We start from the raw sequence: 22049 nt of genomic DNA, 5'->3' as shown, positions 1-22049 counted from the left end.
TTGGGCACTTGGCACATGGCTCCTTCCCAGTGTGCAGAGACATCAGAGTGTGTCACTGCAGGAGAAGCAGTATTCTGTTCAACTGTGCACTTCTAATTCATCCAGCAGCATTTTCTAATAATATAGGCAAGTGTTATCTTACAGATTTAGAGCAACATGTTGAAATATAGAATTATTAAATAGGTGGGGGAAAAGATGAAAAATCATAGGAAATTCAAGATAGGAGGACACAGTGGCAAAATATTAGACTACTTCTCTGCCTCTGAATTCACTCATGACTTGCACAGGATGGATTCTCTTCTTTGCAGAACCTTTTCTGACAGCAGCATAGATTTCTTCTGGCTTCTCTCTCTTAACCAGGGGCTTCTTCTCTGGAGCCTTCATTCTCCACATCACAACTGGATGTCGTGGGCCAGTAGGACTCTGAATCTTGATAATCTTTGTGGATGCAATATAGGACATCTTCACTGTCTGCACCACAGAATTCATTAAATTTTTGGCGGCCTGAATTAGTGAAGTGACGCTGTCCAGCTGTAATAGGAAACAGAAACAGCAGTCTAGAAGTCAGCATACATTTAATCACATTAGGCACAGGAGTAAATAAACAAGTTAGATTACCAGAGACTAAACCATAATTTCGTATTTTCCCTTTGTGTGTTTGATCACTGTACTCCTGGTATGCTGCTCAGATTTACTGTGACGTACAGAAATTCGTGCCAGTGGAATATATAAATGCTTTGGGAGATAATGCTAATGTTTTGTTTCTTTAACAGGAATTTAAGATGCTTGTCTGCAGGGTCCTATTGCAATTACTACTGATGGGTAATGAAACAAACTTGAAGAAGAGCTGTGAAAATGTGACCCCTTGCTTCCACTGGAGCACTAGGTAAGGCTTCCAGCTGCTCCTGTCATATTCCAGGTCCCACAGGTGCTCAGGAGCAGTCCTGGGATACTCTGAAGGTACTGGCAGAGATGCTGAACCTGTTCTCAGCAGCCAGGATTTGTATGGGATACTAAAAGTAGGATATCCCACAGAAATCCCAGTGACTGTGTGGCCTCTCCAGCTGCATGGGGAGTGCCACCCAAGGGCAGAATGAAGAACAAACACAGCCCTCACCTTCCCCAGCAGCCAGCACAGCCACAGCAGTGCCACAGCAGGGGCATCTGCTGTCACTGCTCATGGACACTGAACAGCAACACTGAGGAACCTCTCTGGCTGAGATGGAGAAATAGCAGGAGGACTCTTCCAAACAGGAGAGCCTTTACACTTCACCTTCTAAACATCCCCTTTGCCGAAGCATTTGTGTAAAAGCACTGAGGCTGGTTCTCTGTAGGGCTGTCTGTGGGTTTAGTGGCAGAGTGATCCTGTCCTTTGCCATCCAGCCCAACCCCAGAGCCCTGGGCAAGGTACAGATTTACAGATGGGGTTATTAGGAAAGGTTCGAGGACCTCTCCCTATGCCAGATCAAACAAATTGATCAGGTGAGAGAGGTGTGTTATTATTGTCTGTCTTCATTCTGATTGTGTAACACAAATGCAAATAAGGCAGAAATAAACAATGCAGCCAAGAGACTGCATTTAGTTGCAATTTGGAAATGCCTCTGAACTGGCAGAAAAATCTTCCAGTTAATACAACACACACTGCTGCTCTCTGGAAATGCAGAAGGAAAAAATAGTAATATGTCTGGTTGAATGCACACTGTGTGATGGCAAACTGAAATTATCTCAATTCCCCAAGAAAAGGTGCAAAATCTACCAGATGGTCTCTAAAGTTCACTCCCTGCTGCAGCATGTGAAATTCCTAGAAGGGGCTGCCAGTCTGTAGCAGCCCCATGGCATTTGCAGGGCACTGCTGCCATTAGAGGGTAGGTAGGTAAGTCTGGGGACTGTGATGTGTGACCTGAACCAGCCCTTGGAAGCCTTGGCCCTGCAGCACAGCTTATGTCACACACTCCAATGCGAACTTCAAAGCACATGCTGATCCCCAAATTTAAAACAGTTCTTTATACATATAACACATTTGAAACAAAGCACCTCCTAAAGCTGCAGGCTGTGGAGAAGGTTTTGCTCAGAGTTCCTGTCCCACACTCCTAACACCTCTGCAGCACACCCCTTTCCCCAGGGACGCTGCCTGGGGCTGCAGCCCTAGCTCAGGGCAGCTGAGGGGAGGCCTGGCCACACCTCACTGCTGGATGCTGCCACATGGTGAGACATAGCTCCATGGAAACGGCTTCTTTTTCTGCTCACCTGAGGACACACCTCTGCAGGCACTCACACACATGAAATTCCAGTTATCTCTTGTTATCTAGAACAGCTGACACCACCATAATCCTGACAGCTTCTTCAGAGCTTTGAATAACCTGACACCTCACCCCCCCCCCCGCCACAGTCCCTTTTCCATCACTGGCATAGTAGTAACACCACTATGAAGCTGCTGGGACAAAGGAAAGGGTGGTTTTGGTTCTGTGGCAGATGGTGAATGGAATTCAGGGAAAGTGTTTTCCCTGAAGTTTCCCAGTGGCTGCAGTGTGTGTAATTCCTCCACCTTTTTACAGTTTAAAAGCTGGATGATTAGAGGCATGCAAGGAGGGGGTGGCTGGTTTGGCAGCAGATAAATTCCTGTTTGCTTGGCAGGGAAAAGGCTTCTAGAAGAAACTGGTAGCATCCACGCAGGATGCTACAAAACTGTTGTTCTTTACACAGCTGTTCTTTATTGTGACTTCAGTGTGTACTGTGGAACATGGAAAATGTTGAGGTGAGCACTAGAACTTAGCTGGCCTTTCCTCTCCTGTGGAAACAGAATAGTCATCTCTTCCTTCTGCCCCCTGCAGCTTCCACAAACAGGCTGTAGAGCAGTCCAAGGCTCCTTCACCCTACCACTTGTATCAAGAAAACCGTGTTTTTATTGTTTTCTAAACTACAATCATAGGTATCTACTGTAAGCAGCAAAACAACTTGAGGGGTCCTTAGTTGTGCTGAGGTAGTAACTGAGAACCAGTGTTCAGCCACATCAGCCTTGTACTCTTGACGGGCTCTAGGAGGGGACATCTGCCAACTGTAGCACTGTCAATACTAAAGAGCCAAAGCCTGACTCCAAACCCAGCTGTAGAGCTGTTCCACGTGCCAGTTCCCCTGTCCCTCGGCCGCCCGAGGAACTGAACCTCTGCCATAGCATTAGAGCTCTACAAAGGATGCCCTGAGGCTCAAGGAGCCTGCAGACAGCTGGTCCCAGGCTGTGAGGAACAGCTCTGCGTGTGCCCTGCTAAAAGGCAGTGACCCAGAGCTCACCATGTGTTTGACCTGGCTGGGCTGAGTCAGGACAGGCACTGAGGGGCAGGGACACTCAAGTCAATGCTGCCCTTTAGGCTGTCTGCCCATAGCACCGGCTGTGTCCCCTCAGCTCTCTGATGCATCCATCTCACATCTGCCTTCTCAAGAGGCAGGTTGTGTTGGTGTGGGGTATTAACTGCATTCCCAGTTCTGGAGAAGCTTTTAAATGTTGTTACATGTGTACTACAGATGGTAACAATCAGGCCATACATTTAATCTCCTTTTTTGGCTTTAGAGAGCAGCTGTTTTCTATCGCAGTGCCAGTAACACTGTACAGTTTGGTGGAAATCTGTTCTATAAAACTGATGTACTCAAGAACTTTCTTCATTTGGATGTTTTTATCTCAGATATTCAGCAGGCTCTTCAAGGTCTCATATCCAGAAAACTGAAGAAATGAAACTTGGCATAAATGAAAGACTGATGAAATATTCATTGAGTGTTTAAGTTCATTTCACTTAGAGAGATGTAGCTGCAAACTCTTCAGTGCACAGCAAGCGGTACATAAAGATTCACTAGCAAAACAAACAAACAAACCAACCAACCCCACACTAAAAGCTGTTTTATTCTTGCCTAACTTCACTTCTGCACTTTCAGCACTTTCCATGGAGATGCCATGTCCCAGCCTCCTGATTTTACAGCTCTGACTCTGTGAGTTAAGACAGCAATTCATTTTTCCCCATTCAGAGTAGTGTTAATTTCTTTTTAGTGCAGTGGAGATCTTAGTCCAGCAGTGGCAGAAGCTGGGTGTCCAGGAAAGCACACCAGAGTTGGAACTGGAAGCACTTGGTTCCCTGCGCTATGTGCTCATGAGCTGCCAGGTGACACACAGAACCTGCCACAGCCTGAGCCCCAGTACAGCCTGGATGGGAACTGAGCCAAAGAGACCCCTGCCATTGTGAGTCTTTTCTCTGGAACTGTTACCTCAGTGTTCTGCTCAACTCTGCTTTGCCATGATCTCCCTCTGGAATACCGCACAGATCTCATCCCCATGGACGTGGCCTCAGGAACTCGGCTTTACTGCTTTGAGTTTCTTTCCAAGGAAATTAGTTTTCCTAAAAGCGTGGCTGTTCCACTGGCTATCGATGTCTGTGTGTCCCTCCAGTGATTGCGTTCAACACCTCAGGGGTGTCTGGGGCTTCCTCTATGTTTTACCCGTTTTTCAGGTGCAGAAATTGAATCTAATGGACTAGAAATTAACCATTACCAGAGTCTGCTTCAGGCTAAGCAGGATTCAAAGAACTGAAACTTTCTATAATTAGCCGAGGTCTGTGTCCAAGTTAAATGATAAACAACTTATATTAAGGGCTGTGAAATTGTTCCTGTGCAACACCATAATGGAGCAGATGCTTAGGCAGGCAAATAGCTCAGTCCCTCCCCAGTACTGCTGCTATCACTTCCAGGGAGGATTTTAAAAAAGGAATCTAATTTTTTACAAACAGGCCCTTGTGAAAAAGAGAACAGTGGCTTAATATAAATCCTTTCCTTGCTGTTGAGGAAGAAATCGACTGTTTGTTGCAATCATCTTTTATAGACACTGAGGCTAAGAACTAGAAGACACATCCTGATTTTGCTAATTACCAGAGTAATTATTACTAGGAAAAGTTAGCTGTCCTTTAATATACATGACCAGAACTTAGTTGCCTACAAGTATTTGCTACTCTTTTTCTCACTGGATGCAGTTTAGGAAGCAATAGTAACTGAGCTCTCTGTAAGGAAAATCTATCCCTTGCTTTGCTTCCAAAGGCCAGGATTTCTATATCCACACACCTGCCAGTGTACACTAGGCAAGAGCAAGAAAGGTCTAGCAGTACTAGATTAAAAAACCCAGAGTGAAACATTTCTGTCAACTCTCAGCAGAAGAAAATTTGTGTCCGCTCTTGGGGGTTAATGTCAGCTTTTAGAAATTGAGCAGTTCAGTATTTTCGGAGTCAAATACTGAAATAAGTAATTTCATGCATGATGTGAGGTCCTACAGGTGACCTCCCCTGTCCATTCAAACAGGATTAAGAGTTCTCAGGAAGTGCCAAGGACAAACACCAGGACCAGCAAAGCGGCTGAGCACAGAGCAGGAGCTGTGCCCTGGTGCTTCACTGGATGTGAAGCAAGGAAAAAGGGATGCTGTGGCACCAAAGTGCACACAGCAGTGAGAGCAGAGGAACCAAGCACGTACCTGTAGTGACTCACCTGGGCTGTCCCTGTTCCAGAGTCATTCCCAGCTGGCTGCTTTTAGCCCTGTGTTCCTTTCCTCCAGTCCTGCCAGGGCCACAGTAAGGCTGCTCTGTCCATCTCACTACTCTTGCAGGAGGAAAGCACAGCCAGACCCCAAAAGGAGTCTGCAAAAGGGAACTGCACTGCTCCCAGCTCCTGTCCTGCCAGAGGGGCAGCTCCTGAAGCCCTTGCAGTGTGGCAAAGACGTGGGGCCGTTTACCAGCTGCCACAGCAGTACACAGTGGCCAAAGCAGCCTTTTCCTGGGATGTGGATATCCAGGGACTTGGGCTGTGTCAGCCAGAGGCCTGGGGCTGTGTCAGCCAGAGGCCTGGGGCTGAGAGCCTTCCTTGCATTTTTCAAACTCCTGGCTTGTAACTTTGCCTCTATGTTTTCACAAGTGGTTCAGCCTCCAAAACTGGAACACATTCATTGCAGTGTCGTGCTGGAAACTTGTGATTTGACAGGCCCAGGAACTTGTCTAGGGAAACTGATACTTCAGGCCACCCTTGGAACATGAAGTTAGACACATTAAAGCACCTCCATTATGCACAAAAGCAGCCTGACATCAGTGTGTAAGTGTACTGGTTTGAAAAGCAAAACCAGTGAGACTTCAAGGCAGTAATACAATTTTTAATAGGGAAGAGAAAAAGGAAAAACAAAATACATGCAATAATAAAAAATAAAACCACTGACAGAGTCAGAATACAACCTGATACCCTGTCAGTCAGGGTGCTGGTGCAGTTTTCCTCCAAAGGGTCCAGCGATAATGTGAATAAAAGCCTGGTTCTTCCTCAGGAATCCAGTGGAAAAAGGCTGCCTTTGGCGTTCTAAACTTCAGTTTTTATCTAGGTAAGAAAGGTTTGGCTCGTCCTCCTGGCTGGAGCATCTCCCAATGGGATGATGTAATCTTATCAGTTCTACAGTAGGACTCAATGGCCCATTAACAGAAGATACTTCTCACAGAGATAAGGATGATCACCCTTCTCAGATGGTAATAGAATATATATCTTGTATTGTAAACCAGGACAGTAAGTTAAAAGTCTGGCTCCTGAGATACCAGGGGCAAGAGCTGAAGATAAATGAGACATCTGCAGGAACAGCAGAGTGAAACTGCCCTCAGTGCACAGGTAAGCTGGCCAACCTGGGGGGGGTGGGGAGGGGGGCTTGTGTGCCAGTTAGCAAATTCGGGGATACTGGGACTCTTGAGAATTTGCTCTTCCACACCCTTCCTTTTTAAGGCAAAAAAGCTTTGTCTTTCCTACCAAGTGAGATATAAAATGAAACACCACATAATGACTGTAAGTAGCACTAAACAGAATTGCCTGGCAAAAGTCATGGAGTACAGAATTGATATATGTAAAATATGATCATTTTCTGCCCTGTGATACAATTCTCTCTAGTTAAAGCCATTGTTGGAGAAAGAGCGAACTCGCACGGTAAGGTGCAAGCCTGTGCAGTGCTTGTAAGTGAAGAATCAGCTTATCTGCATAAGTGAATGCAATTACTGTCAATCTGCATACCGCAAATGTTACCCCATTATTTTGTGCCTGAAGAGGCGCCAATTTAATTAATAGAAGGAAATATCCCTTTCCTATTTAATCACTCCTAATGAAGACTTGGTAAATCCTCATCCTTTGTACTTCTGCAGCTTAGAACCTGGCAATGCAGCAGCAGTAGTACTCACAGTATTGGATGGGTCTACGAAAGACTAAATAGTGAGCAAGGAATTTTTAATGAATGACAATACCAAAACTGCAGTGAATGGAGAATGAGAACATGATGATCCACATCTCTTCCTCTCCTTTTCTGTACAGGACCCCTTCTAAGCTCCATAATGGAGGGCTGACTAGGAAGAGAGTACTGGAGCTTGGGGACAGACAGTGAGAAAGGCAGACTACAAGAGTGTGGAGCCTCAAGTATAAAAGCCACTTAAACAAGGAGAGCAGTCAGAAGAGCTGTCAGCAGGTGGAAGTCCACAAAGCATCTATGCTGGTTTTACCCTGAGGGGAGGGCACACTAGGAAGTTTTTTCTCCATAAGAAGTTCCTCTGTGAATTGCTAGGACCAATTGGAGGCAGGTTTAGTTGCTGACAGCCTGAAAAACCAATTGGAAAAGTCGGTTCGCGCCGTGAATCACGTTTGAAGCAAGTAAACCCCGGGAAAGCTCTGTTTAATTTCCGGCCTTTTACAAAGTATCCTGACCTGGGCAGGGCCCGCTTGCAATGCGGCCCGGGCCGGGCAAGGTTGGGCTCCGGAGGCTGCCGGGCCCCGTTTTAACCAGGGGCCCCAGTGGCCAAGGGGAGCAGAGCCCATGGCTGGATTCTCGCCTTTTCCCGCTGTGGCCGTGGCTCGGGGGGCCCTGCCCTGCCGCCCTCACGGCCTGGGGGGAGGCAGCCGGGCCCGGTTCGGGGAGCCCCCCAGGGCTTTGTGTGCTGGGCAGGGCAGAGGGAGAACCCCCGGGCTGCGGCTGGAGCTGGGGGCGGGCAGTGCTGGAAGAAAGCCGTGGAGCCAGGGCCTTGGCACCCATTTCTCCTCTGGATGGACTTTGCGGTTTTCGTCCTGCCCCTCCAGCGTGGCCTGGGCGGCCTGAGATCCTGACACAGCTCCAGCATGGCCTGGCCCGGCCCCTGCAACCTCTGTGTGAAATTTTAGTTTTTTTTTTTTTTTATAATGCTCAGGTAAGACTTACAGACTTTCATCTCTCCTTGGGTGAGAGGGAGAAGAACAGAAAGGATACACCAAAGTCAATGAAGCAAAAGCTAAGTTTCTAGATGGAAGGAGAATGAGGAGATGCCATGAAGGCTGGTTGAAATATCTTCTTGTAAGTTATAAGGGTGGGCTGTACGACACAAAAAAATTCCTTTAAACCATGAAAAAAAGAGAGACATGGGGGGGGTGGAGCAAGGTGTAAAGTGTTTGAAGAATCCTTTTGCCCGGAGGGAAAAAAAGGGGATCTCTCTTCCTGGAAATGAAGTATGAAAAGAGAGAAGTGAGCTAAAGAGAACTTTTGCCTTCAAGTAGCTCATCCTTAAAAGTAATACCCCATGACTTTTTAACATGACCTGCAACTCAGCTCTGGGAAGGCTGTGAAGTGCGAGGAAATTCATGATAGCACATCCCGGGCGGCAGTTAATCATGAAAAAAGTGGAGTCAGGAGAAAACTGAGAAAACTTTCCTCTCTTGATGAAAGATCCTTATAGCTAAAGAAGAAGAAACTCCTCTCCCTAAAGTGAACTGAAAAATATTATTTAAGTAAGGAATTGACTGAAGTGTCTCTATGTTGTTAAGCTGTGACAAAGGGAAAAGAGGGAGTAGTCTGAAGATCTATTCTGAAATTATTATTCTTTGTGTTGTTAATAAAGTTTTTCTTTATTCCCTTTTAAGTTTTAGGCCTGCTTTACTTTTACTTCTAATTCTATTTCACAACAAAAGGTAAATATATTGCAGCTGGCAAATCCAAAGTATTACAGCACCCCAGCTGCCCCAGGGAACCTGACCTAATTAATCCACACTAATGATATGGCCGGCCGAGTATGAACTGTAGGTAAGAATCCTTCCAGGACAGACAGGGGCACAGGGCACACAGTTCCAAAAGAGCTGAAGAGGACTGAGCCGTGTTTATGGATTTCAGCATAGTTTTTCATATGCATAATGCTCTTTGTTTTCACGGAGTAAGTGCCAAACTGAGCTGTGCTGGCAGCCAGCAGCCCCTCCTCCAGAGCAGGTCCCCATGGAGGTGAGAACACACTCTGCTGCTATCAGAGACACAGCTGCCCCTGTGCCATGGCCCTGCCACCCACTGCTCCAGGGCACCACCCAAGGTTCACCTGGAACTCCAGGGCTCCTTTGCTTGCTCCACACCACAGCATCATCCAGGGACTGTGGCTGCTGTGTTTCAAGAGACAGTTCTTTCTTTTGCAGATCTGCAAATACGTGACACTACATCTTCTGCTCTTCATCCCTCTCTTCCTCTCACTTGGTCTTTAGGCTTCAGGAGGGGCTGGTTTGGGTTATTTTTTAATGAACCACTACTCTTGTGAGAAGGAATTTTCCTTGAAGGTGATGGAAATGCAAGATGCTTGTGCACAGTTTTAATGGTTGGAGAAGGGAGGTGTGGGGTGGATGTCAGAGCCATCTCAAAGCAGTGATTTTATGTGTGTATTCCACCAGCTGGTACTCAGAGTGGGTTTGTCCCTGTGGAAGTTGGTACTGACCCGTGTGAATGTGGGCATGTGTCATTTCTCACAGGAGAGGAGCCTCCCCCTCTCAGCTCCTGAAGGAGGTGGCAGATGAGGGAGGGACTTCGAGGAGCCAGTGCCAGCCAGAGGAGGGGAGGGGATGGCCAAAACCAGGGAGGTCATTCCTGGCACACACCTACATGGGTGCAGGAGGGACTTGAGTATGATCATTTCCTAATGCTCTTTCTGGAAGATTTCTTTTCCTGTAACAGGTCTTTACAAACTAGAGGATAGATTCAGTTTCAGCTATTTGGAGACTCACAAGTTTTTTACTTAATGCACAATAAAACCTTTACTAGCTGCTAGGGCAGGGCCTCTTGTTTTTTTCCTTAATCATCTTGCTGTGTCCTTTTCAGAGAAGATCAGGACTGGGGAGAATATAAAATACAAACCTATTCCAGTTACATTTCTGACTCTTGTATTTTGTAGTGGAGTTCTAGTACTTCTAGGGAGGGAGAGAGTGGGAAGGGGGAGAAGACTCCCTTTCTCACACAGAACTTGGGTTTCTCACTTTTTTCAAGACCAGCTAACCCTAGGAATGTGATTGATTTCTAAAGCCCTCATATGCACTTTCAGAGCTAGAACTTGGTCCAGCTTTTAAGAAAAACAGTTCAATAATGAGCCATTTTATACCACTAGTGCATTTCTGTCTCTCTCAACTGAGTAATTTCTGTGTGCAATGTAAATCTTGCTGTTCTTCTAAAACTGAAGCAATTATAAAGAGGTAAATCAATACAATAGGCGATCACTGGTTGGTTGGGCTGCAGTTTCACATAACCACAATTTTAACTGAAGGGTGAGCACAGTCAGTCATGAATGGTCTCCCCTTCCCAAGGGGACACCAGGGAGACTTTACCATTTTGTACAAATTTTTCATAACTGAGACCAACCAGCCATGTCTCCTCTGTCTTTAAAAGGCTTGGGGTGAGAGCACAGGTCTCTTCTGACACTGGCTGGAAATATGGCTCTTTCCTATGCAGCACCCATATTATTTAAAAAGAACAAACACAACCACGTAGTCATTGTTGGAGCATTTTCCAGGATTATTTAAGAGAGTAGTAACTCACCTTGATTTCACAGAACATTCCCAAAGCCATTCAGGCCTCTAAGCATGTTCTTCATTTCCACTGACTCTTGAACTAAGCACATACTTAGCTGTGTTTATTGAACTGGAAGGGAGTTGAGTATTTATCTGAACAAGCAGTTGACTTTCTCAGGTTTCTGGACAAGTTCTCACCCTCCTTCTTTGAAGTAGGGTTAGGATCTATGGTCATCCCTTCAGGATTATCAATGAAGATACATTTGGGGTTTCATTTTTAGAACTTAAAAATTTTGCACTGTTGACAGGAGTAACACAGCAAAAAAAGGTAAAGAAAACAATGTGAATATTCTACAGCAGGAGGCAGAAATAGCAAGAACCAATCTTGGTCCCAATATTTGCCTTTACCATAACCCACACTGGTCACAGAACTGCATGTGAAAAAAAACAGGTGAGGGAAGAGAAACTGTTCATGTGTAGCCCAAGTTTGGCTTCAGAAATTACACATTCAATTAAAATTAATCAACTGTGTGTTCCAGAGGTTCAAAGGTGGTGTCTAAATTACCATTTGAATAGCCAGCACAAGTATCCTATAGAAATGAGTATTTCACATCTCACCTCAGTAACAAAGGCTTCATTTCTGATTAGTTTGTAAACCACATAATATGTACCAGTTTTAGTGAGAGAAGGAGAGGTAAATATGGAGAGGTAGGCCTAGAGAGAGGCAGAAATAAACATGTACAGATATCGAGGGGTAGAGACTGGGACAGAGAGGATGACACAGGTAGAGACAGCTCTGTGGAGAGGTTTGGATAGAAACAGGTGCAGACAGGGACAGACATGGATAGGGAGAGACAGACTGACAGATGTGGATGGACAGAGAGAGGTCCCGACACATTTTGACAGGCAGACAAAGATATAGACAGGTACAAATAGATCCTCACAGATTCTGTTAGATTTTGACAGATTTTGCCAGAATCTAACAGATTCTGTAAGATTTTAGCTGGTTCTGACACATTATGACAAATTCTCCTAGATTCTGACAGGTTCTGACAAAGATACAGCAGTGATGGAGACAGAACTTGGACAGATTTTGTCAGATATTGACAGGTACAGAGAGGGAGATACATACAAGCACAGAGAGGGACAAGTATGGACAGGTGGAGTAAGTGTAGGTAGATAGAACCACGTATAGATAACTAGTGATAGGTACAGAGATACAGGTAGAGATGTGTAGATAGAGAGGTGTAGAGCTATGGCTATGTACAGACAGATGAGTTTAGACAGGCAGAGCTAAATATTGACAGGTATAGAGAGGTACTGACAGGTAAGTGTTGGCAGCTGCAGACAGGCAGAGATAGGTGTGGTTTGATAAAGACACATAGGGGTAAGTGTAGCAGATATAGATAAATAGAGAGCTGTAGATAGGTCTAGACACAGAGAGCAGGTATATAGCTAGGTAGAGGTAGATGCAGAGAGGAACAGACAGGGACGAGTAACCTGAGATAGGTACAGGTAGATACAGACAGAGACAGGAATGTATTAATACAGATAGGTACAGGCAGATAGAGACAGGTATAGATGGATGCAGATAGGTGTCGATACAGACAGGTACAGATCAGGACACACAGAGAGTCAGTGATGGGTACAGACAGAGACAGAGAGAGCATCCCAAACTGTGTGCATGTGAAGTTCCCTTCAATACAGTGCCAGGTGTGCAAAGGGCAGAATGTGCCTGGTGGGAAGGGTGTCTTACCTAGTTTTGGTGCCATTTAGTAGATTTATGCCTTGGAACCATCATCCTATGTGCTCCAGGTAGCAACACATCACAGAATATGGAAATGTGAAGGTATTTTATGGATGGCTGTGCTGAGGCCAAGTGCATAAAAGTTCCATAAAATCACAAAATTTATTTTCCATGACTAATGATACTTGACTGTAAAGGAGCTAAAACCTCTTAAATTAAAGCAAAATCGAGAACTTCACTCAAGAATCAAGTCACCTTGTACTTCCTTTTGTTTATTTCTATAGACCTGTAAGAATGCCCTGCAGCATTTATTTCTGGGCTGGAACTACACCCCTGGAGTATTTTTATTGTGTTCAGACACACACGAATATATTCCCATGTGTGTAAGCCAATGCACCAGCACTGTCAGGTAGGCTACTGTTCTTCAAACCAAACTACTTCACAGTAACAGTGGTAACACAATGTGCTGGGAGAATCTAAAAAGAAAAGGTGATTGTTACTCCTTTAAAGGCAGAAGTCTTATACTTCACTGCAGTAGATTCTCACTGTTAAGCAGGTGTTAGAAAAGAAAACAGGATTTGGAGTGCCAGTGGAATAGGCTGCAAGCACAGAAAGCCCAACTCCAATGTAACACTAAGTCTAACGGAGTACTCCATGCCATTTTTCTACTTACTGCAGACATGATGAGCTCTCCACCGAGATTCTGGATTTCTGCTTTCACCTGACTGCAGATCTTGAGCTGATGGGAGTACAGCTTAATCTGTTCTAGGTAAGCCAGTAAATCCTGTTTGCATGACTGGTCTGGGCACTGAAAAGAACAATAAATAAAGCATTTCAGTAACTGCTGATTCCAAAGGATCTCTCAGGAATCACATTAAAACTTCACTGAGGAGTATTCCAGTTGCAGACTGCTGGAGCCTTGCTTTTCACTGCAGTTGTTTCAGGCTACAAAGTTCATTCCTCTTGGGAAGCTTTTTAATCCTATAGTTGGAAGCTCATATTAAACCTAAAATTCTCCATATGCACTCTGTATTTAACATTGCTGTGCTTGCCTTAGCAGTATTTCTAAACATGTGCCTCAGTATATGGAGCAATCACTTAAATTCCTAAGATGATCTCTGAGAAAATACCTCCATTAACAGTGATAAGGACATTCCAGACAGATTTTGTGGGCAATGTAACCATACATGCAGAGACATGGTAACATCTGTATATTGTGCTTTATCTTTTAATATGATCTATGGGGTATTTTTGTGTTCCATACAGAGTGTATTGAACTCCATCTGCAGATCTTCTCTAGCAGTGGGAACAGCAGAATTACAATGTCTTATGGAAAATTCACTGGTTTCATTATTTTTAACAATACAGGTTTACATTATAGAAATAAAAACAGGATTGTTGTAACCTATTTTTTTCCCCACAATACATGGAGTACTTGGAGTGCAGTGTTGCTCTGTGGGTACCAGGCCAGCCATGAAAGGCTGGGTATGAATTTGTTCTAAGGCTGATTTTCATTGCTGTGGCAGAATAAAGGGATTTAAGGGGAATAGTGAGCCCCTGTTGTGCGCGAGATCCCCGCAGATTTGAAGACCTGGTTTTAGCCAGGGTGTGGTCCTTCTTTTTGACAGGAAACCCTGCTCAGCTTTGCATGCTGAAAAAGCAAAGATACATCCCCACCAACTGCACATCTGCAACTATCACCTGTGGTTTTACTGAACTCTGGTCAGTGCATTTAAACCCAAAACCAGAGCCAGAAAAAGCACCAATTCTACTGAACTCCAAAAATATTTCAGCTCCTGGCTCTACTGAAGCAACAGTGTCTGTTCAAAGGGCTGGTGTGACAATGCTGCTCCTTATGGCTGTGCAATGGTGTTTGGTTAAGCAAGTTCATGCTTTAGACCTAGCAAAAGGTAAGAGCAAACAAGAGAAGTCAGAGTGTACAATTTTAAATTAATTAATATGACTTTACATCAGTCCTTACCTCATGTTCTGCAACATCCATTATTGCTTCCTGTTTACAACAAAACCAAACACTTCCTTGACATGTTCTCTTTCATGTGTGATGTTTTCAAAATGCTAGCACATTATGGAAAACTGCCCTAAATTAAGTCTTTATTTCTTCCTTGTTAAGCACTGCTTTAAAGACTGCCCAAATCAGTATTTATGGTATGTCAATGTTTGGAAAGCTGAAAAACTCACTGTTTATTTAATGTAATTAATACAAAATTATACTTCCCAGTAAAATACAATGCACTCCCTTAGAGCATCACAACTCATAATACAAAGGTGGTGTGTATTCCTGGAATGAGATTCTTCCTCCTCCATTTTTCCCTTTTCTTAGTTACGCTTGGATTCTTTATCCCTTGGCCTTATCCTTTCATCCTTTTGGCCAGAAAAACTCAAAAGAAAGGTGTACTGGATGTCACTTCAAGCAGTGACGACACCAGTTACAGAAGCTCAGAGACAAGAATGATTATTATATAATACTCTTTTATATAAGAATAGTGTCAGGCTAGTCAAAGGTACTGTGTCCTTTATACAACATTACAGAAGAAATGTGTGCCATTTTAGGAATGATACACAGCAAAGGCCATGAAACTGCACTCAAGAACAAGACCTTGAGGTTCTCTGGAAACATTTTCAGTGCCAGAAACACTCAAAACAGCAAATGCAGGGCATCTGATAAGAAAATTCTCCTGCAATGTAATTATGGAACTGTACAAGTCTGTGGCATATCCACAGCTTCACTACCCAAGTGGATGAAGTACATCTTTCCCTCCACAGGCCACACCAAGGCCCAGACAGAGAGGAAGGTTGGAGTGAATCCTGGCACTCCTCAATTACAAAACCTAGGGCCCCCAAGAAGTGACTCCCAGGAGTGCAAACCAAAGGACATGGGTTTTGGTACATTAAAATTTTAGAGGTAAAAGAAGTTACTGGACAAAGGAATGGAAAAATGTCAAGGACTATTTGACATGTCAAGTGTATCAGAAATAGGTTTGGTTATTTTAATTCTGGCATGGCTGCTGGAGGCTGGGACCACCGTGGCAATTATAATGGATCTATAATGCACTTGTGATTCATGTGCATAGGTTGCTGTTGATGCTGTAACTGTGATGATTTTCACCCTTGTTAATCAGAGCCATCCTAGAAATCCTTATGAGTGTGGACTGAAATACTGCTAATTGTACCACACTGTATCCCTTTCCTTCAAACACAGCAACAGGGAGCTATAAAAATCATTCCAATCCTTTTTTCCCCTGTAATAGAAATTCCACATAATCTAGTTGTTCGTAAAAGGCAAGATGTGAAATACTCCACTAAAAAGTGTCAATGCTGCTCAGGAAGGCACTTACTGGCATTCATGTTCTGCTCTGGGCACCAAATTCCTGAGGGGCTTATCCAGTTTGGCACAAATTCAGAGAATAGTTATTTGGTAGCCCAGAGGAATGTAAAGTTTATTTTATTTTAAGATCCCAGGAGTGCAGGGCACAGGAAACCTGGCAAAGTAACAGCTGAGAAAAGGAATTTGAAAATACCTTTGAGATAAAAAAGTACCACAATGAGAAAAGATATTTTTCTAAGACAAAAAATAACTTTGCACAGCCAAAAAAGGTTACAGAAGTTAAAAGATCTCTAGCCAAGCAAGGAAGGAGAGCATCACACCAAGATTATCAGTAATAGGAGGAATAAAGCAAGATTCTCTTTTTTACTGAGTTTGACACCTATCTAGCAATACTTGCAATCATATTCACCAACACTTGAAGGGCTGCCTTGGTTCATATTTTGATTTGTGTTTGGGTTTTCCTGGTTTTAATGCATATAATGTAATGTAAAAAGTGCTTCTAAAAGCCAAGCAACACCCGTAAGCAAGGAGTGTCCTTCAGATGCACAGAACAAATCCCAGGGGTCAGGTGGCTCCTGGGTGTCAGCTGTGTGCAAGCTCTGAGCCAGGACAAAGGCAAAGAGTTGGAGTGAATTCAGTAAAAGGGCTACGATAACCTGAATTATGTCACATTTCCCAGCAGCTCTGAGGGGCCACACTAGTTATCACCATTAATGGTTCATTAATACATTTTCCTCACACTGATTTGTTCATAGTTCTGGAGTTGCTGTAGTAATACACCTGAAATCTTTCCTAAAAGAAATATTTCAGTGAGAGTGGATTCCCTGTCCTAAAACCAGCAAGAATTTACGACCCTTACACACCATTGGCTTTGCTATCTCATAATTTTCTGCTATGTATCAGTGACAGGTTTGAATTTTAATCTGCAATAGATAAAATCTTGAAAGCAGCTGTTGTCCAGTGCTGGAAAAATGTGTGTCAAGATCAGGACTGGGAAATCCAGACATTTTACCAATTTCTTCCATAAATCTGATCACAACTGTATAGAGGCAAAATAGAAATTCTTTTTTATCTGGAACTCAGGGAGACACATGACAATCATAAGAGACTGGTGCTGCTTCCTAGACAGCAGGAAAGCAAGCACTGAGTATGAAAATAAAGAGTAAAGGGAGAGAGCACACGTGGGTGTGGGAATAGTGAGTGAGTGTCCTGCACTGCCCGGCACTGGAAGGCAGCCACACAGTAAGGAACGCTTCAGATGTGAGCCTCGCACATTTTCTGCACTCTTCTATTGGTGTTGAACAGCCCTGGAGTGACCCAGCCAGCCTGGTGAGGAGGCTACAGGTGTGCCCAGGTGTCACAAGGCTGCAGGTGTGCTCAGGTGCCACAGCAGTTCCCTCAGGCAGGCTCTTGAGTTACCCTGCTCCTGCTGAGCCATCTGCCTATCTAAAAATCCAGCAGCAATAAAGCACACCTTCCAGCTCTAACACTGCATTTCGTAGTGATAACTACTTCTGAGAGTTTCTTGAAATAACTATAAATAAAAATTAAATGCAAAACCAAAAATCACCTTCAAGCTGCAGATCTGCAGAGGGCAAAACAGCCAGTGTTAGGGGTGAGGGGCAGAGAAGGACAATACAGCAAAAGCATGGATTCTCTGACTCTGCAGTGGGTGGAGAACAAATCATTCTGGAGCCAGACAAGTCTGTCCTTACTAAGCTGGTGCTGAGACCAAGCATCTGCCCAGAGCAGCAGAGCTTTGTGCCAGTGGCACCATGCTGTGTTCCCCAGCTCAGATGGAGCAGCTCCCAGTGCTGCCTGAACATCTGGCCTGCTGTGCTGGGTCAGTATGGAAGGGAGGATGGCACACAAGGACCTCTCAGTGTTCCCTTCTGCCAGTGAGCAGTGCACAGGCAGCTGGGCCAGTGAGGTCAGGACAGGTGAGCTGAGCTGGCCAAGGGCTGATCCATACCAATTCCATGGAGTGTATGCCCAGTATGGGGGAATTACCTGGAAGGGGCCGACTGCTGTCCAGGGACAGGCTGGGGAATTGTGCTGGCCATCTTGTTTCTCTCTGCTCTCAGTCCTCTCTTCCCCTCTCTTTCACCATCAATATTAGTACTACTGCTACTACTATTATATTTTAAATCATTAAACTTTTTATACCCACCCATGAGGTTTCCTTTTTATTCCAGTTCCAGGAGTAGGTGACTGCTGCATTATACTCAGTTGCCAGCTGGGGTTAAACCAGGACAACAGCTTTTTATACAACTATTTATATACTAACATATACCTTAATATGTCCTTGGTAGTAATATATATATGTTAAAGCAGCCATGAGTATGTATATTTTAAATGTGCACACATATACATGTTCATATATACTGTATGTGTAAAATGTTGCATTCATAGCTTAAGGAGCTCACAAATACTCTCACACATGTATAAATACACGTGCAGACTGACATGCGTACCCAGATGTGTGTGATGGACATACACATCCATCTCAGGGTGTGCATGAACAGACCACTGATGCAAACGGAGAGGAGACCCCCCCCAGGGGTTCAGAGAAGGTCTGTGCACCCAGTGCCCCAGAAATGCTCCGAGTGTCACGGGAGCAGGAGTGCAGGAGTGTGCCAGGGGTGTGGCTGAGCAAGGGCAGGGTCCCCACAGCACCCCTGTGACTCACCTGGTCGGCGATGAGCCGTGCCAGGATGTCCATGCGCGAGCCCGACTCCGAGATCATCTTAGCAGCATTGATGACATCGCAAGTGTGCTTCAGTGGGCCTCTCCCCCTTCAGAGAAATACACTCACCGTAAATCACAGCCAAGCAAACCAGCTGCACAACTCCATTAAACAGAGCAACTAATCCACAAACAAGTAACAGTAATTAAACCCCCCAACTGTTTTCATATCCCACCAGTTTGTATTGTTTGGCATCAATGGGATGCAGAAGTACCAGAAGGATGTCAGATTCTTCATATTGATAGTACAACCCACACCAAATCCTGATTTTGAGAGATTTCTTGGGCAGTTTGCTGTTCCCCAGGGTTATATGAAGTTCCTTTCCCTTCCATGAATTTTCCAGTAATGTGAACTTCCAAGGAAGTTCAGCTCAGTGTATTCTGAGAGTCATTATGGATATCTGGTCAGAAAAATAGTGTGGTTGATTTGGTTGGGGTTTTTAGAATTGAGTTGGTGCACCCAAACACAGAGATATATGAACAGGGCTGCAAATCATGCCACTCAGATATGCCATATTGGAAAAATACTTCCCAAACAATTACAGAATTTCTTCAGAATTTCAGTCTAGGATAACAGCCAAATTCTTGTGAGCACTCCTTTTCTGCATGCCCCCCTCCCAAACCCAAAAAGCTGTTTTAATTACAGGAGAAGGTTTCTAAGTAAAAAGTGAGTACTTAAGGCACCCTTCTCTTCACATTTGTTTGGCCTCAGCCTCTTAAATGCTGAAGCACTTCACCTACACTAAAATCAACACTTAACTGTACTTCATGCATGTATGAAGTGAGCAATGCTGCTGAACTCAGCTTTGCCTTCCAGCATCTGACAGGAATACTTCTAGTTTTATACTATGTATTTAATTTCTGAGGGCCCCAAGTCAATTTACAAGTTCTGCACTGGACAAAGGAAGTAGACAACATCAAAAAATTAATGTAGTTCTTCTTGAAATAAATGTTAAATATTTAGGATTGCCTCAGTCTTGTGTTAAAACGTGCTGAAACCCCAGCACATTAAGGTACAGGCACAAAGAAAGCTCCTTTGCTACGCAACCAAGAATTATCTGTGCTCTCTTTTTTTACCTTCATGTAAAGTCCAGTGTTGCACACAGGTAGAGGTATTACAAAAGCAAGGCCTTATAAAATATGGTTTAGGCCCTGCTAGTCTAGCTAAGCTAGCAGCCAGCTTGTAACTTCCTGTGTGAAAAAATCACATGAAAGTCAGTGAAGAACACAACAATCTCTTCTGGACACAGAATCACTGATACCTGCAAAAACAAGGAATCTGTGCCATGAGAATTAGTGAAGAAAAAATGCAAACTGACCAAAAATAGAGAGGTTTGATGGATATGCAAAATGCCATTAACTGACCAATGAACTGAGTGTCAGTGCACTATTATCCAGTAAGATCTAACACAGTGCCTTCTGATACTTCCTATAAATACAAGCTATGGGAATCAAGAATTGGGTTTTTCTGCATGAAGAAACAGAGTTCTGCCTGCTTATTGCTGCAACCATCCAGAGCCCCTGACATAAGGCACAGGCTTAGCTGCCTTAGGGTATGGCATAATAAGCCATTAGTTCCAGTTCATGATGTTGGGAAATTCTGAGCACTTTGAAAAGAATACTTGGGAAAGTACTCCAGATCTGCTGAATCACTGCCTGAATGGAAGAAACTGAAAGAAAAACCAAACAACCCCAAACAGGATGCTAGTTCAAGTGCAAACGCTGAATCTGGACATAAAGACAGTCCCTGCAGCATTCCTGTACAAAGCCAGAGGGACTGTTTGAGTGGTCAGTCTGAGCAGGAGTCCCAGAGGCAGAGCTGCTGTGGAAACAGCAGACAGCACACCAAGGTGTACACACAGGTAATATCCTACAAAAAGCTTTCCTGCATCTTCCCCTGTTCTGGTAAGACTGCAGCTGCAGGTCTGTGGGGGTTTCCATGAAGGAAGCTTGGGCACAGTGGGAAGCTGTGCAAAAAGGATGATCACATGTCAAAATCTGGAGTGGGGCGCAGACAGAATGGTGAGCAGGAGAGGCTGTGGGACACTTTAGGGCTGTGCTGCCTGGGGAGGAGGTTCGGAGCTCACCTGGAGCAGCAGGCTCAGGGAGGGGCAGAGCAGAGCAGCCCTGCCAATGGATAGACCAGACAGGTGCCAGTGCTGAGGGCTCTCATAGGCAGACTTATATTTCATTGTCTGAAATTCAACAAAGGACTTCCATGGCTTTTGGTGAATAACTACCAGGTTCAATGCATGCTGCCTTCTAATGGAACCAGTGCAGCTGTGTATTTTGTGAGTTCCCACTAGCACAAAATCAGTAGATTCAGAATGCCACGAACTCACATTAACTCACTCAATCCAGATGTTACAGACACAAAGTCTATTAAATCACCTAGGTTGTTTTCCCCAGCCACTGCACAGATTCCTACCAGTTTTATATGTGCTTGCATTTTTTTCTGGAAAGTCTGAAGTATGAAAAAACACTTTGCTTGAAAGGCAATGTTTCCCTGGGCTATCTATCTCACTCTCTGGAATGCTTTTCCAGATATTTAGGTCTTTCTCTGTATCACCATAACAGCATCCCTTTCCTCCTACTGACCCACTCCCTGATTCTTCACCACATGCTGAAGCATCCCAAATTACGGTGGATAGTGCAGACCTGCACTCAATAGCTCATGCACCTACCACTGTTCAAGAAACAAATATAAAAAAGCCTTTTCACCAAATACTGTATCCTGGTCAACAACAACACAAAATTTCTCCATTGTGGAGCTTCTCACCTCTTCCCCTAAAGAAATTCTGATCTCTCCTATGGAAACCATATAATAGCTAATATTTTTTTCCAAGTCAGCTTTAATGTTACTGTTTTTTCCTTGCTTCCAGTCTCTAAGGCCAAACTTCACCTCACACGTCCAGTTTACTGAAGGTCATCCCCAGAGATTTCACTGAGTTCATAACCTACAACAGTAGACTCTGGATTCATTGTATGGAAGATCTAATACATCTATTTTCCTCACACCTCACTATTTCCAAGCATAAAGCCTTACAAGGCTGAACAAGCTGATAATACATTCAAGATTATGAAAAACAAAGACAAGACATGAAGTGCTTTATTTACAAGCAATTATATCTCCCCAGGGTAGTGATGGATTGTTACTAGAGCTCAAATAAACTGCTCTATCCAACAGCAAAAACAGGAATAGACCATAAATAATACATAAACACCCAGCTAAGTCTAACAAGAAAGAAAATTGGACTATGTACAAAGAAAGCAGTCTGGAGTACGTCCACAAAGATATAAGGGAAAAAACCCCAAAACTTCACCTCAGTATTTGTTGAAAGGTACAATCACAGGAGGAAAGAAGTCTCCCCTCCATGCTGTGCTCCCCTCAGCGAA

At 44.1% G+C, this 22049-nt stretch overlaps 1 protein-coding gene across 4 annotated transcripts in view; it reads right to left on the bottom strand.

The window, feature by feature from the left end:
* Window positions 1–243: 243 nt before the first annotated feature.
* Window positions 244–22049, bottom strand: part of CTNNA3 (catenin alpha 3) — a 401940-nt gene continuing 380134 nt past the window's right edge. For 3 of the 4 annotated variants that reach the window (XM_062496193.1, XM_062496191.1, XM_062496192.1), the window contains 3 exons: window positions 18598–18703; window positions 13236–13370; window positions 244–531 (listed from right to left, as the gene is read on the bottom strand). In XM_062496193.1, the coding sequence (XP_062352177.1) occupies window positions 244–531; window positions 13236–13370; window positions 18598–18703 (529 nt within the window). The remainder of the gene's footprint in view (window positions 532–13235; window positions 13371–18597; window positions 18704–22049) is intronic. The other variant, XM_062496194.1, reaches the window with a different exon arrangement.

This window comes from Cinclus cinclus, chromosome 7 (genome assembly GCF_963662255.1).
Source record: "Cinclus cinclus chromosome 7, bCinCin1.1, whole genome shotgun sequence".
In the NCBI taxonomy this organism is placed as follows: domain Eukaryota; kingdom Metazoa; phylum Chordata; class Aves; order Passeriformes; family Cinclidae; genus Cinclus; species Cinclus cinclus.
The sequence above is the reverse complement of the archived record's forward strand: the minus strand, read 5'-3'. Positions and strand labels throughout refer to the sequence as shown.